The sequence below is a fragment of the Gymnogyps californianus genome, chromosome 28, assembly GCF_018139145.2.
Source record: "Gymnogyps californianus isolate 813 chromosome 28, ASM1813914v2, whole genome shotgun sequence".
NCBI classification, from domain to species: Eukaryota; Metazoa; Chordata; class Aves; order Accipitriformes; family Cathartidae; genus Gymnogyps; species Gymnogyps californianus.
The window spans coordinates 204856-219048 of record NC_059498.1 but is presented as its reverse complement, the minus strand read 5'-3'; the positions used below and the strand labels follow the sequence as shown (position 1 = coordinate 219048).

The 14193-nt window shown below is 54.6% G+C and overlaps 1 gene segment (V, D, J or C); it reads left to right on the top strand.

Annotated features, from left to right (window-relative positions):
• Positions 1–10695: 10695 nt before the first annotated feature.
• On the top strand, positions 10696–11485 carry LOC127026643 (T cell receptor alpha variable 4-like). The segment is given in 2 exon segments: positions 10696–10747; positions 11157–11485. Coding segments are annotated over 2 exon segments (381 nt in total).
• Positions 11486–14193: the final 2708 nt, after the last annotated feature.

The window sequence follows — 14193 nt, the reverse complement described above, 5'->3', positions numbered from 1 at the left end:
ATTTGTGCTGCCGTTCCCACCAGAAGCAGCCACAACAAAACAGGACTTTTCTCCAAAGGCCTGAGTGGAGAGCAGCCAGTCCCGCTGGGGACAGCCACCTTTCAGCTTCTTGCTGTAGCTTGGACCGTGTTGGAGGCAGAGGTTATAGGTCAGAGAGCTGGGAAGGCAGGGGATGCCTGGTGGCCAATGGCTGAAGGTGAGTCAGCCGTGTGCCCTTGTGGCAAAGCAGACCAGCTGCACTCTGAGCTGTCTCAGCAAAAGTGCAGCCAGCACACCCAGGGCAGTGAGCCTTCTCCTCTATTTGGCACTCGTGAGACCATGCCTGGGGTCCTGTGTTCAGTTTGGGGCTCCTTGGTGTGTAGGAAAGGTATAGACATGTGGGAGTGAGTCCAGCAGAAGCCCCCAAGGCACGCAGGGGGCTTGAGGACATGACATGCTGAGAGCCTGAGGGAATGGGGCCTTAGGAGATGAAGGCTCAAGGGAGGCCTTATGGGTGTCTACAACTACATGCTCCGAGGATGTGGAAAAGATGGAGCCAGGCTCTTCTCAAAGTGCACAGTGGCAAGACAAGAGGCAACAGACACAATTTGGGAAATTTTGTTCAGATGTTAGAAAGCCTTTTTATTTTTCACTTGTTTTTGACCCTGAAAATCCTCAAGTACTGGAATGCACTGTCCACAGATGTTGTGCAGGCTCTGGCCTTGGCAATTTTCAAGACTTGATGGGCACAGCCCTGACCAGCCTGATCTGATGAGACCTGCTCTGAGCAGGGACTTGGAATGGGTGATCTGCAGAGGTCTTGTCCCACCTAAATTATGCTATGGAAAGAGCAAAAATAGTTTGGCAGGTTGGTTTGTTAATGGCTAGAAGCAGGGAGAGGACAAATGCAGATGCAACTGGTTTTGAGGAAACTGAGAATGGAAGGGTTATGGTCAAGTGGAAGGACTGTTTGTTGTTATTTTTTTTCCCTCAATGAGCTTTTCAGAAGCTGATGTATGAGATGGGATGGGCAGGGTGGCAGGAAACTTCATTTCTGGGTTCCTGAGATAACTTTTTTTGGCTAGAGGGAGGAAGTCCACAGTGCCTGGGGCTCTGAGTGGGGCAGTCGGTGTCTGCAGGGTTTGGGGGTGTTGACCATTGTGTTTGTGAGAGCCGCAGCCTTGCGGTGTGCGGACAGGAGCTTGGGGCTAGACACCGTGCAGGAGCCAGGAGAGGCCAACCCAGCCAAGGGCTTGAGGATGGAGAGAGAGGAGGCACAGGCATCAGGGAAGGAGAGACTCCCAAGATGTTGCACAGGAGGATGTGTCAGAGAGGTTGGTCACCAGGTGCAGGCCTATCCCCCTTTTACCCCTCCCTCCCCTTGGAATGGCAGAAGGTGTTGTCTGCAGGAGCAACACGAGTCACTGCTGGAGGAGAGAAGAGCACAGCACAGGCATTTCAGGTGTGCTAAGAAGAAGCATTTTCTCCTCCCCATTTCCTTCTTTGTTCCCCTTGCAGAGTCATTTCCGGCAGCTGTGCTCTCTTGGGGCTCTTGGTGGGGACGTGTGGGGTTTTTGGGTCTCTCTCACACAGGCAGGAGGATCGGTCTCAGCATGCACCTCGGGTATCTCATCCTCGCTGCCTTCCTGAGGCAACCACTGGATAAGCATTGGCTTTGACAGACGGTATGATTCCTCTTCTTCCCAGGAGACCCCCCAACAGTTCTCTGCAGGGAGCTGCTCTTGAATTATGGGCAAAGGTTGGGAAACATCAGATCACATAGGTGGTTTTGCACCTTCTTGCTCAAGATGCTGTTACTGCTGGCAAACAAAAGAAGAGAGTGAGAAGAAACAGCTTCTCTCCTGATCATCTTAGACCCCTTGCCTTCCTTTTCTCTTGCAACTCTCCACCTCTCTGTGCCTCTCTCTGCTGATCTGTCTGGGCCCAGTGTTTCACAGACAAATCATTGCAGAAGCTCTTTTCTGTCTCGGCAGTATGCATTTTCTGACTTTGCAACCCAAACGCACAGGACTTTTGAAAGCTGATGCAGGGACGTGAAAGCTCTCTCATCCACTCACATTCTTAGGGTGTCCCAGTCTCTCTCCTGGCTGGCACATGTCATGCAGTATGCCCTGGCTATTCATTCCTCCTGCATGTCCGTAATGCCAGGTCTTCCTTTTCCCTCCCTTGAGCTCGGAGCCTTCTGAGAGGACAAGGAATGGGGAGCAGGATGAAACATCTTTGCAGGAGTTCCCATGGTCCCTCACCCTGCTGGAGGTGTCCTGCAGCCAGCACAGGAGGGCCAGGCACTACAGGCTGTTCCCTGGAGACTCCAGGCAGCACAAGAGTGGGGGCCAAAGACCTGGGTGAAAGCACAGCTCTCCTCTGGGGGTATCCCTGTGGGAGGTAATTGGCATTATTGTGCTGTGGGATCCACGCTGAGCTGAGGTCTCAGACCTCCTGCCCAAAGACACGCACTGCTCTTGCTGCAGCGCAAGGGACAGGCAGCATTCTCCACCAACACTTTGCATCCCCTCTTATTTTGCATCTCGGAGCCTTTCCCTGCACAGTCGCTGACCCTTGCTTTCTTCCAGGTACCATGGGGCAGACCACCGTCGCCCAGCAAGAAGGAAAATTCACAGTAGAGGAGAAAGACACCTTCCAGACCACCTGCACCTACCAAAGCTCCAGGCTTGATGCCCTGCTTTGGTACCAGCAGAGGAAAGGCCAAGCTCCCCAGCTGCTCTCATAACAGGCAGCAGCTGGCCACAAGCCGAGCGGCCGTCTCACCACGTTGCTGAACATCACGGGGAAATACAGCCTCCTGCAGCTGGAGGAAGTCAAGGTCTCTGACAGTGCCTTGTACCTCTGTGCTGTGCAAGACACCCTGGTGCAGGGAGCTTCCTTGGCTGTGCAAGAACCCAGGGGAGGGAGGGCATGTGGCTGTGCAAGGCTGAGCTTGGGGGAAGGGACCCTGAGCTCTCTCCTGGCAGTGCTGCTTGCCCTGTGCACCCACAGCTCTGCAGCCCCAGATCGTCTTCCACAAGAGGACAGTGTCGGTGGCTCGAGAGGCAGGAGAACGTGGTGAAAGAGTCTTATCTAACCCATGGTGAAAACCCTCATTTTCACCATGGGTTATGTGGTTATTCTGCCCAAAGGCTTTGGAGAGGTGATGGGCAATGCAGGAGGTTGGGAGAGCTTGTGCATTGCTTCCTTGCTGCTGTTCTTTGCTTTATGGGTTTCTCTACTGCGCTTTGCTTCCTCAGGTATTCCTGCAGGCCTGTCTCTTAGAGTACCCGCTCTGGGATGTGTCCCTCCAAGGTCAGAGTTCAAAGTAAGATTAAAAAGATAAACAACATGCCGTGTGGCTATGCTCCTTCCTGGAATTGCAGGATTACAACAATTTTGGAAAATACTCAGAACTACTCTGGACCCTCCAGTTGCTGCATGGCCATGTGCTGGGGTCTGGAGGACCTGCTCTCCCCAGTGCACTCTGCCGGTCCTTGGAGTCCTCCTCAGGCCCTACCTCATGGGCTTCCCCCAGCGCTGCCTCATTTCTTCTGCAGTGGGACCATGCTGGACAACTGTAGCCAAGAGCACAATGGGAGGGCAGACCACCAGGCAGAGATGGGCAACAGGCCCTGCCAGGAGAAGAGCCAGCTTTGAGGAAAGCTGCTTCATGCCTGCGGGAAGGCCAGTCACTGCAGAGCAGCCGTGGGGGCTTGGGCACTGACTGCTGTCCTTGAGGCTCCGTGTGTGGTGGGAGCTGGGGTGTGCGAGAGGCATGAGGGCCCTGGTGTGTGGCCTGGGCAGGCTGATTTCACCATCAACCTTTGAGTCACCTTAGCCATGCACATCTGTGTAACTGCTGGGCTGTGCAGGGAACTGTTTTGGGGGGTGGAGGGTGTATACGTGACCTGTCCTTGCTGTCCTTGCCGTTGGGTGCAGGCCATGCCCTTTCATTCTGGAGAGAGGTAGGAGGATGAGGAGGGAGAGGTGAGGCTGTTTTCAAGGCTTTTTCTTACATCGCACCCACTCCTGCATCCTTTGGGGCCATCTTCTGACGGAGCCTCTTTTCCCAGCACAGGGCTATCCAAAGCAGCAAGAATTCCCTTCAGCACAAGCTTGTGAGCTGCTGACTTTTCAGAGCCTCCAGCAGCACCGCGCCACTCACTGGGGAATAGCAGTGGTCAGCCTCGCCATCTGCAGGACATGCTCTGAGGCCAAGAGGCCATATCTGAGCAGAGATGCTGGAATGCAGGGTTGGATCGCCACTGGCTTTGGAGGAGCTGAGTATGTCTTCCTGAGTTCCAGGGGACAGTGACTGGAAGGGACCGATTGCCCTGTGTCCCACTCTCCCCTTCCTCTGGCAATGATGAAAGGCCTGCTTGTGCCCACGCCTTCCCCCCTGCCACCCAAGGCAATACCTTTCTTCCTTGGCAATACAAGAAAATGTCCATCGAGAAGAGGATTATGTGGAGGCAGAGGCTGGGGTGCAGAAAACTTTAGTGACTCTGAGGTGGGAAACGAGTTCACCTGTAGAGGAGGCAGCCAGAGCAGGGAGAGCACCACCAGCTGCTGAAAGTCTGTGCCCATCACCCACAGTGGAGATCCCGCTGAGCATCTATCTGCCTGCCCCACAGAGGCAGAGAGGCCAGCAGATGCCTCAGATTGGCTCTGGGGTTCTTATGGCATAAAACAACAGAAGACAAAAAAGAGAAGGGAGAGAGTGGAAGGCAGGGAAGTAAGACTTTGGTCATGTTTTCAGGGAGCCCCAACTGCCCTCCTTTGGAAGGGCAGCACTGGATGCTCAACCTGTCTGACATTAATGGCCAGGAGCTCTGTCCTCAGTCCAGCATCAGCTTTTGGGTTCCTGGGAATCCTTGTCTGGGCTGTCACTAGTGGATTTAGCAGGGGGGGCACCTTCTGACACTGCAGCATCTGGAAATGCAGGAGAGGTCACAGCACCCAGAGGTGATGGGCACTCCATCACAGCTGAGGATGCTGCCAAGAGCAGCGGAGGTGGAGGAGCCCACAACGGTGTTCTGCGGGAAGGAGCTGAGGATGGGGCCGGGAAGAATCACCACCACAGGGGAGGGCTGGATGACGACAGTGGAGTTCTGGCACTGCCTGACACAGGGCTCATTGCAGCTGTTGGCCAGTGGGGTTGGGCCATAGGGCTGGCAGGGCTGGCACTGGCTGTAGCAGGACATGTCTTGGGCCGAGAGGTGCAGCTGGGAGAGAGGGCAGGGAGGAAGAAAAACATGGGGATGCATGAGGAGCAGCCTGTCACCGCACCATGAAGAAGGCAAAGAATATGCAGGGACAGGAGGTGGAGGCTGTGCAGAGATGTATGAAGGGTTCTTGCGTCGTCCTGCCAGGGCCCAAAAGGAGCCACCAGCTCCTATGCAGCTACTGCCTAGCCCCTGAGTGCAGAAGCCACCTCAGTACAGTCCCAGCTTCCCTCCATGCCTAACCTTCTCCCCACTTCCCTCTCCCATGACAAGCAGCCCCATGATCTGGCATAGAACAAAGCCAGCGTCAGCTGAGAAGTCCATTGAAGTGAGACCTCCTTTTTGAGAGAGCAGAGAAGGAGAAGGGGCTTGAGACTCACCTGACTGCCAAGGAGAAGGAGGCAAGAGAAGTGGATGAGAGAGAGAGGAGCTGGGCTGGCTTTTATCTTGAACCTGTACTGCCCCAGGCTGCCAGAGGCATCCCTTGTAGAGGTGATTATTTTCTGACAAGCTCATCTTGAATGCAAAACATCCCAGCTAATGCTATGGCTGTGTTTTGGCCTCCTCAGTCGCTGTCTTTTCATTTCCTAGTGAAAGGCATTTTCCTTTCCAGTGAAGGCATCTTTTGCGTGACAGAATGAGAAGGCCAAGCATTTCCAGTGCAAAAGACATCAGCGTGGGCAGAGGTCTCATCTCACATGCTGGAAGAGTCCACTAAAGGACACTCAAGATAAACAGCTGGCTTAGACAACACACAAACACACCCACACGCACCTCCCTCCCAGACCTCTAGTCATCTAGAGTTGATTGAGAAGACTCAAGACACCCAAAGAGAGGCTATCTACACTGTCCAGGGCCACCGCACAGGTCTTGGACTTGACAGAGTCATCTTCTGCAAGTCCTGTTTCCAAGGGTTCAGTGTGGCTGAGGGAAGACTCATCTGCGCTCGGTGAGAGCAGGGGATGCAGCTGATGAGAGTAACGTGCCCAGCTTGAGCCCATTCACCCCCACAAAAGCCCTCTCCTTGCTATCTGTCTGTCCCTAAGTACCGTGGACATGGATATGGGCTTTAGGCATGGGATGGAGGTGCTTGTAGGCTCTCGTAGGACAGCCTGTGGCTTCACTTCTGATGGCATGATGAAGCAAGCCATGCACACGTGACCAGGTAGGCAGGCCCTGCTGTGAGCTTATGCTAGTTGGGGAGTTCAGAGGCCACCATTGGTCAACTGCAGGATCAGTGTCTCCAGAAAGATGATTTGTCCCATTTACTGTGCCTGTCTGCTTTGGGATGGGATAAGTCCCGTGTGTGAGCTGATGTCTCTTCACTGACTGTGGGAAGAGTCTGTAGAGTCTGTGAGAGCGGGTCCAGAGGAGGGCCACGAAAACGATGAGAGGGATGGAACACCTGTCCTATGAAGAAAGGCTGAGAGAGGTGGTCTCGTTCAGCCTGGAAAGGAGAAGGTTCTGGGGAGACCTTCTTGCGGCCTTTCAGTACTTAAAGGGGGCTTAGAAGAAAGAGAGAGAAGGACATTTTACCAGGGCCGGTAGTGACAGGACAAGGAGTAATGGCTTTAAACTGAAAGAGGGTAGAGTTAGATTGGACATAAGGAAGAAATTTTTTCCAACGAGGGTGGTGAGACAGTGGAACAGGTTGCCCAGAGATGTTGTCGATGCCCCATCATTGGAAGTGTTCAAGGTCAGGTTAGGTGGGGCTTTGAGCAAGCTGATCTAGTGAGAGATGTCCCTGCCCGTGGCAGGGGGATTGGACTATATCATCTTTCAAGGGCCCTTCCAACCCAAACCATTCTATGATTCTATGATTCTATGAATTATGCTGGGAACAAAGATGGCTCTGTGAGGTCCTTCCCTCCAGGGCAGTGAGTTTGGGCTGAAAGAGCCTCTCCACGAGGATGTCTTTGGAATCTGAGTTGGTCCCCCAGGGCTGGAAGGACATATCCCCTGATGGCAAGTGACGTTACCCTGGGTCACTCTGGTGGGGCTGTTTGAAGTGTCATTCTTGGGAAGAAGCTCCTGCCGTTCTCAGCTGGAAGCCCAAGGGTTGCCATGTATGAGGACATGCCACGTCCAGTCCATCTCTTTCCTTCCCTCCTCAGCTCACCCCGATGGTCCCTTGTGGTTTTCTCCCCAGGTGTGTGCATTGTGCTGCTAGGTTTTGACCCCATCCCACCTAACACTGCCCTCAGGAAAAAATTCTGCCTTGTTTTACCTTCTTCCCTCTCTGTGCAGTCTGTGAGTACACAAACAATGCCATGGGCATGTCTAGGGCCTTGTCCTTCCCTACAATGCTCTAGCCCTGCTGTGGTTGTCCTCACGTGTCCTCAGCAGAGTCCATGGTTGGTTGTGTTCCTGCGTGTGTTCTTCCCTTGTGTGCTTTTGTGAGCAGCTGGGTTTGTGTGAATGCATGTGGGAGCACAGTTTTGTGTATACTTCCATGCTGGTGTGCATGAGCCTGTGTGCGTGTGTCCTTGTGTGTCCCTCATCACGAGGCAATGTGCTGCTCATGGCAGGGGCACTCTCCACTGCTCTCTCCACGAGGACCACAGAGCAGCAGGTTCCCAGGGTCAGAAGGAGCTGAGTGCAGCTGAGTGGTGATGGCACCAGCCTGCTAGAGATCTGTCCAGGGAAGAGGCACTGAAATGCAGCCCCTGCCTCCTGAGCCCTCCTTTTCCTGCCCCTCCAAAGCTCACACTCTGCTGCTGCCGATTTCAGGCCCCAACAAGGATGGTTTCACTCCAATTCTGATCCATAGTTTAATTGAGTGTTGTCGTGGTTTAACCCTAGCCGGCAACTAAGCACCACGCAGCAGCTCGCTCACTTCCCCCCACCAAGCGGGATGGGGGAGAGAACCAAAAAAACCCCCTCGTGTGTTGAGATAAAGACACTTCAGTAGGACAGAGAGGAAGGAAAATAATGGTAATACTAATAATAATAATAAATGACAATAATAATACTACAAGAATTAGAATATGCAAAAGAAGTGATGCACAATGCAATTGCTCACCACTCGCCAACCAATGCCCAGTTAGTTCCCAAGCAGCGATCCACCCCTCCTGGCCAAATTCCCAGGGTTTATACACTGGCCATGACATCATATGGTATGAAATATCCCTTTGGCCAGTTGGGGTCAGCTGTCCTGGCTCTGTCCCCTCCCAACTTCTTGTGCCCCTCCAGCCTTCTTGCTGGCTGGGCAGGAGAAGCTGAAAAATCCTTGACCTCGTAGAAACACTACTTAGCAACAACTAAAACATCAGTGTGTTATCCACATTATTTTCCTACTAAATCCAGAACACAGCACTACACCAGCTACTAGGAAGAAAATTAACTCTATCCCAGCCAACACCAGGACAAGTGTAAACAGTACTGGGAGTGCCTCAGCATGGCTGGCTGTCCCCGCCCCCTACCTCTCCAGGCCAGGACACAGCTGCTCTCCCCAGTGCTAGACAGTTCAAAAGGATGGGCTTTGCTTATGGGCAAGGAGAAAGGCTGAGGAATCCTGCCGACCATGTGCTGGCCATCCCTGAGTGGATCTGCTTCCAATGCAGTGTAGGTGGTGTCTGGGGTGGGACACAGCCCCCTCTCGTGTCCAAGCCAATGCCAAATGTACTTGTGCAGCTCATTGGCCTGGCGCTGTGACACGCAGGGGCTGAGACCTTGGACCATGCAGGTACTGAATGAAAGGAACATGGAGCCTGACATTGCTGTGCTCTTTGTGGAAGGGACAGACCCTGGGGCTTTCAGAGGGAAAGCCAAAGAAATGACTGCCTTGGACTTCAGCCCACAAGGACCTTCATGCCCTGCATTGGAATCTCAGTCTGAGTGCCCAGCAACTGCCCCTGGGAGGCAAGGGACACTGGATTCAAGACAACATCCCCCAAAGCCTGCTGCTGTCCCACAGGGGTGTCCAGAAGGGACCCTCTTTCCAACAAGGTCTGTGCAGAGTGTGTAAAGTTCCTGAGCCCATCTCCCCTCCTGAATGTCTGCCCACCTGGGCTCACGTCCAACTTGGAGACAGGTCAGCCAAGGCTTCCCCCCTTCCCTGTAGTGATCTTTGGTGACATCATTACCAGGGAGCTCTTCTGGAGAGCTCGGCCGGGGCTGATTCCCCTCTCTGTGGAGCTGCTTCTGAGCTGAGACTCCAGTGTAGTTGAGGGCAAACCTCATTGGTTTCTCCTGAGGTAAGAGGCACTGTGGAGAAGGGAAGGGCAGGGTTCCTTGTGTACCTAGAGTTTAGCAAGACCTTTGTCAGCCTCTCTCATACTTCCTTTATGACTAAATTGGAGACAAATGGGTTCATTAAGAGGATGATAAGGTGGGTGGAAAATTGGCTGGACTACCAGGCTCAAAGTGTTGTGACCAGTGGTGCAAAGCCCAGCTAGAAGACACTCACTAGTGGGGTCTCTCAGGGATCAGCAGGAGCACCAATAGTCTTTAATGTTTTCAGGAACGCCGCAAGCAGTGGGAAGGTCGGCACTTCCTGCAAGTCTGGGGATGACACCCAAACACCGGGAACAGGCGGTACACTGATCTCTGTTTGCCAGATTGTTCCCAGCAGGTCCAGGAACTACCTGTTGAAAGGAAACAGAGAAGATGCACTAGACTGTGGAAGTCCTCTGCGACAGGAGTACAGGCAATGAACAGCTGCTGGAACATGGGCGGTTCTAGTTAAGCAACAAGCTAGAAGAAATAGTGAGACCTGGAATGGATTTCCCTGGGAGTTTCTGCAATCTCCATCCTGGAGCAGCCTGCTCTAATGGGAACTGCTCCAAGCGAATGTTGACCTCTGGGGGTCCCGTCTCACCTACTTTCTGACACTGATTTCCCACCACCCCTGCCCTCCCTGACCCCTGCACGCCCATGGGCACCCTTGTCCTCACACTCCTTCTGCCACACCACAGCTTTTAGGCATTGTGCTGGGACTGCAGAGAGGCCGCTGAAGGGAGGCTCTCAGCCTCCTCTCTGCCATCCGCAGGGAATCTGTGGCTGCTGTTCCCAGCCCCCGAGCTTGCAGACAGCTCTGGGCAGCTGGTCCATCTCCTGGGTGAGGGCCCTACTGCTGTCCCCGGCTGCCCCTGGCGCTGTACATGCTTCTTCTTGCTGGGGTGGCCTTGCTGGAGGACGGGGAAGTCCAATTCCCAGGAGACAAACTTGTGCCCGTGCAGAGCCCCTGATCACTCTCAGCCAGGGCGAGAGCCCGAGCGGCAGCGGTGCAGGGCTCAGCCCCGGGGCGGAGCTGGCGGCGGCGGAGAGGAGAGGGAGAGGGAGAGGGAGAGGGAGAGGGAGAGGGAGAGGGAGAGGGAGAGGAGAGGAGAGGAGAGGAGAGGAGAGGAGAGGAGAGGAGAGGAGAGGAGAGGAGAGGAGAGGAGAGGAGAGGAGAGGAGAGGAGAGGAGGCGAGGCAGCGTGGCCGGAGCAGAGAGCCGGGGCTGGTGGGGGCAGCGAGGCGCAGAGTGGTGGAGCGGCAGGATGCGGCGGTGCCGGGGCGCAGGGCTGGCGGGGCTGGCTGCGGTGCTCCTGGGTGTGTGGGGCTGGCGGCGGTGGATGGGGGCCGGGGCTGTGCCCGGGGTGTTCCCCAGGGAGCCCAGCACCACCTCTTCCCTCTCCTTCTTCAGCATCTTCTTCCCCCTCTCTGACTCTCCGCCATCCCTCGTCCCCCTTTCCAAACCCTCCGAGTCCTCTCTTCTTGTTCCCCCTGTTTCTCCACCACCTCTCTTGGTACGAGCCTGCTTCCATGCACGCCTGCTTTTCCATGCACCCTCTCCTTGCCCTGTGCATTCAGCAGTTCTTATTGCCCTGAATGTAGCCCCCTGTCCTTCACTGTAACAACCATTCTCCCTTCTCTTCCTCTCTTCATCCATCCATCCATTCAGGCGCCTGACTTTTGGGCAATCTTTGGTGATCTTTGCCCTTTCCTTCTTTCTCGGCAGTGGCTGTGGGCAGAGCCCAGGTGCAGCAGGAGCCGTCGGCGGAGACCACCAAAGGCATTGGCATCAGCATCAGCTGCTCACACCCCAACATACAATCTTACGACTTCATCCTCTGGTACCGTCAGCTCCCGGGCCAAGGCCCTGCATTCCTCATGAGGAGCACTAAAAGGTCCAAAGAGCTGCGGGACCCTGCAGGGTGGCTGTCGGTGGCAGCAGACCGCCGGTCCAGTGCCCTGTGGCTCGCCCGGCCCCGGCGCGGGGACGCGGCGGTGTATTTCTGCACTGTGGGAGACACAGGGAGAGGAGCCGGGGCTGTGGCCGGGCAGTAACCGCAACGAGTGGGGCCGGGCGTGTGTGTCGGGGGTGGGGGGACAGCGCCGGGCGGGCCCGCCCAGGGGGCGCTGCCGCTCCGCCCGCCCAGGCTGCCTCGCCCCACCCGGCCACGCCCAGCCACGCCCGGCCCTGGGGCGGTTCCCGCATCGACCGCCACCAGCACCAGTGCTGGCATTGGCATCGGACCCGTCGAGGCCCCGCAGCCCCCGCACCCCGCAGCCTTGATCCTTCTTTTTCCTTGTCTCTGCTCCTTGCCGTACACATCCTGTGTCTTGCACAATCCCCACATACTTTTCCACTGCATCCCGTAAGGAGTCTGGTCCCCTTGTAGGCAGAAAGAGCCCTGAGTTTATAAGATGATCCTCTCTTCTCACCCTTCTGGCAGGTGTCATCCCCAGACAAGGAGTCGATAGTGATACCTGAAAGGATGGGGAGTAGATGTCTGTGAAGAAGAGGGTTCTATGTCCTCTTACCAGAGACAAATGGTATGTCTGACTCTGTGTGGGATGTTTACAGCAGGGGCTATTTCCAGAGACATTTGAGAAGGGAGAGAAACACCCTGTGGGGAGAGGGAGTCAGACTCCTGCTTCCAGGTACCTATGGCTGTTGCTGGTTGTACATCATTACAGACAGTACTGTGGGACAAGGAGCACATGGGTGGCTGCAAAGAGGCCTGTCTCCATCCCCAAGAGAGAGGTGGGTGCAGGCCCCTGTCTCTGGCCAGGCACTGGATGGCAGGAGAAGTTCACCATGGACACTCGTCCCTTGCTGGGGCCTGGTTGGGCTGGGTGGGATCTCCAGGAGGAGCAAAAAGCAGTTAAACAGCCTGCAGCCTCCTATTGCCTGACAGCAGACTGCTTGATCTCTTCCTTCAGGCTCCCACCTGAACTTTCAGGTGCCCCAGGCCCCTTTGCCAATGAGCCCTGGAGCTGAGAGGCAGCCCTTCTGCAGCAGGGTATGTCTGCCTGAGAGGATACTCAAGCACCTTCTGACTTGGAGGGCTGGGAGAAGCCCAGCTGCGGCCTGACTGTGCAAAGAACCTCCCAATGCTGAACAACCTCCCCTTGGCCCTTGCAAACCAGGAACACAGGAAGGGTCGCAGTTCAGTGTCTTTCCTTTATTTTCTCACCCTACAGAGCGTCCTCGTGGCAGAGGTGTGGAGTCCCAAGGGTGCCTGACTGAGAAGTCTCTCTTCTTCTTTCCCCCCCATCAGCTATTTACACACACTGCCAAGATCCCCCCTGAGCCTTCTCTTCTCCAGGCCCTCTCCTCTTCTGCCAGCCCTCTCAGCCGATCCTCATAGGAAAAATGCTCCAGTCCCTGCATCATTTTGCTGGGCTCGCTCCCACATCTTTCTTGTACTGGGGAGCTCAGAACTGGACCCAGCACTCCAGATGTGGCCTCACTAGCACTGAGAAGAGAGGAAGGATCAGGTACCTTGTCCTGCTGGTGATGCTCTTCGTCCTGCAGCCCAGGATGCTGTTGGCCTTCCTTGCCACGAGGCTGCATTGCCACAGCAGACACAGGAACACCCCTGAGCTGCTGAAACTGAGCAGGACACAGCAGTGAGTATTCAGGAGAAGTATCCCAGCTGCTTCTCCAGCTCTTACTCTTTTTTCAGCATCCACCAATGAGCACGGTTGGAGAAGGGGGCTCTTGGTAGGAGGCAGGACTGCTCCTGTGGCTTTACCTCCTAGCCAAGGAAGCCCAAGGAGAGAAAATGTCTTCCTAGCCCTGCATCTGGGGATCGCTGAAAGCCTCAACATGTGAGTAAAAGACCCATCAGCCAGACACTGGACAAGATTCTCTGTTCAAGCCCTTGAGCTGTCCCCCTGCTTTTCACATCTCTCCTCCAGCTCTGGGGACTCAGCAGTGCTTGGCTGGGGGTGTGTGTCTGTGTCCCTGAGTCCCTGTGAGTTCTCTGCACAGCACAAAACTGCTGGTGGCTGTGTTTCCGGGATGTGCATTTCTGGCATCTGGTTTGTCCCTCTGTGCACATCTCTTGTTATACTAAGTCCATTTTCAAAAGCAAAGATCTGGCCCTGGAGAGGAGAAGCTGTGGGGGAAGCTGACAAAAGCAGCCATGGTGGCAGGCCAACATGTTCTAATTACTGGAGTGATGTCAGCTCAGTAGGCCATGACAGTGACTGTTGGCAGTGAGGCCTTCTGAGGTGATGAAGAAAGTTCAGGCTTTGTGGAAGAGAGGGGGTAGGGAATATGTCCAAAGAAGAGCTGGGCCAGAGGGAAAGGGAAGGAGGCAAAGAGAGTGAGGCACCTGGAGAAAAGTCTCTCTATGACATACCAGTAGGTGGATGAGAAGCCCCATTTCCACCTGGATGGGGTAAGAAAGCTATGGTTTGGAATTCAGGTCTGTCCTTATGCTGGGCTTTACACAAAGACCTGTGAGAGGGTCTTGAAGGAAACACAGGACATCTGGGAGGGCAAACAATAAATAAGTTGCAATATGAGGTCACAAACTGTCTCTTTCCATACATTTTAACTGACCAGAGTTCTTTTTTACACTCACATTACATCTGAAACTGATTGCTCATGTGGCAAGTCTTTCCCTTTTCCTTCATGTTTGTAACTTCTCAGGCATCCTGAAAAGTGAATGCCATGGCTTAGTGTTGCTGCAGGTGTTGCAGGGAGACCCTTCAAAGACTGAGCTCAACATGGGGCTTCTCCCCAGAGCCTGGACTCAAAA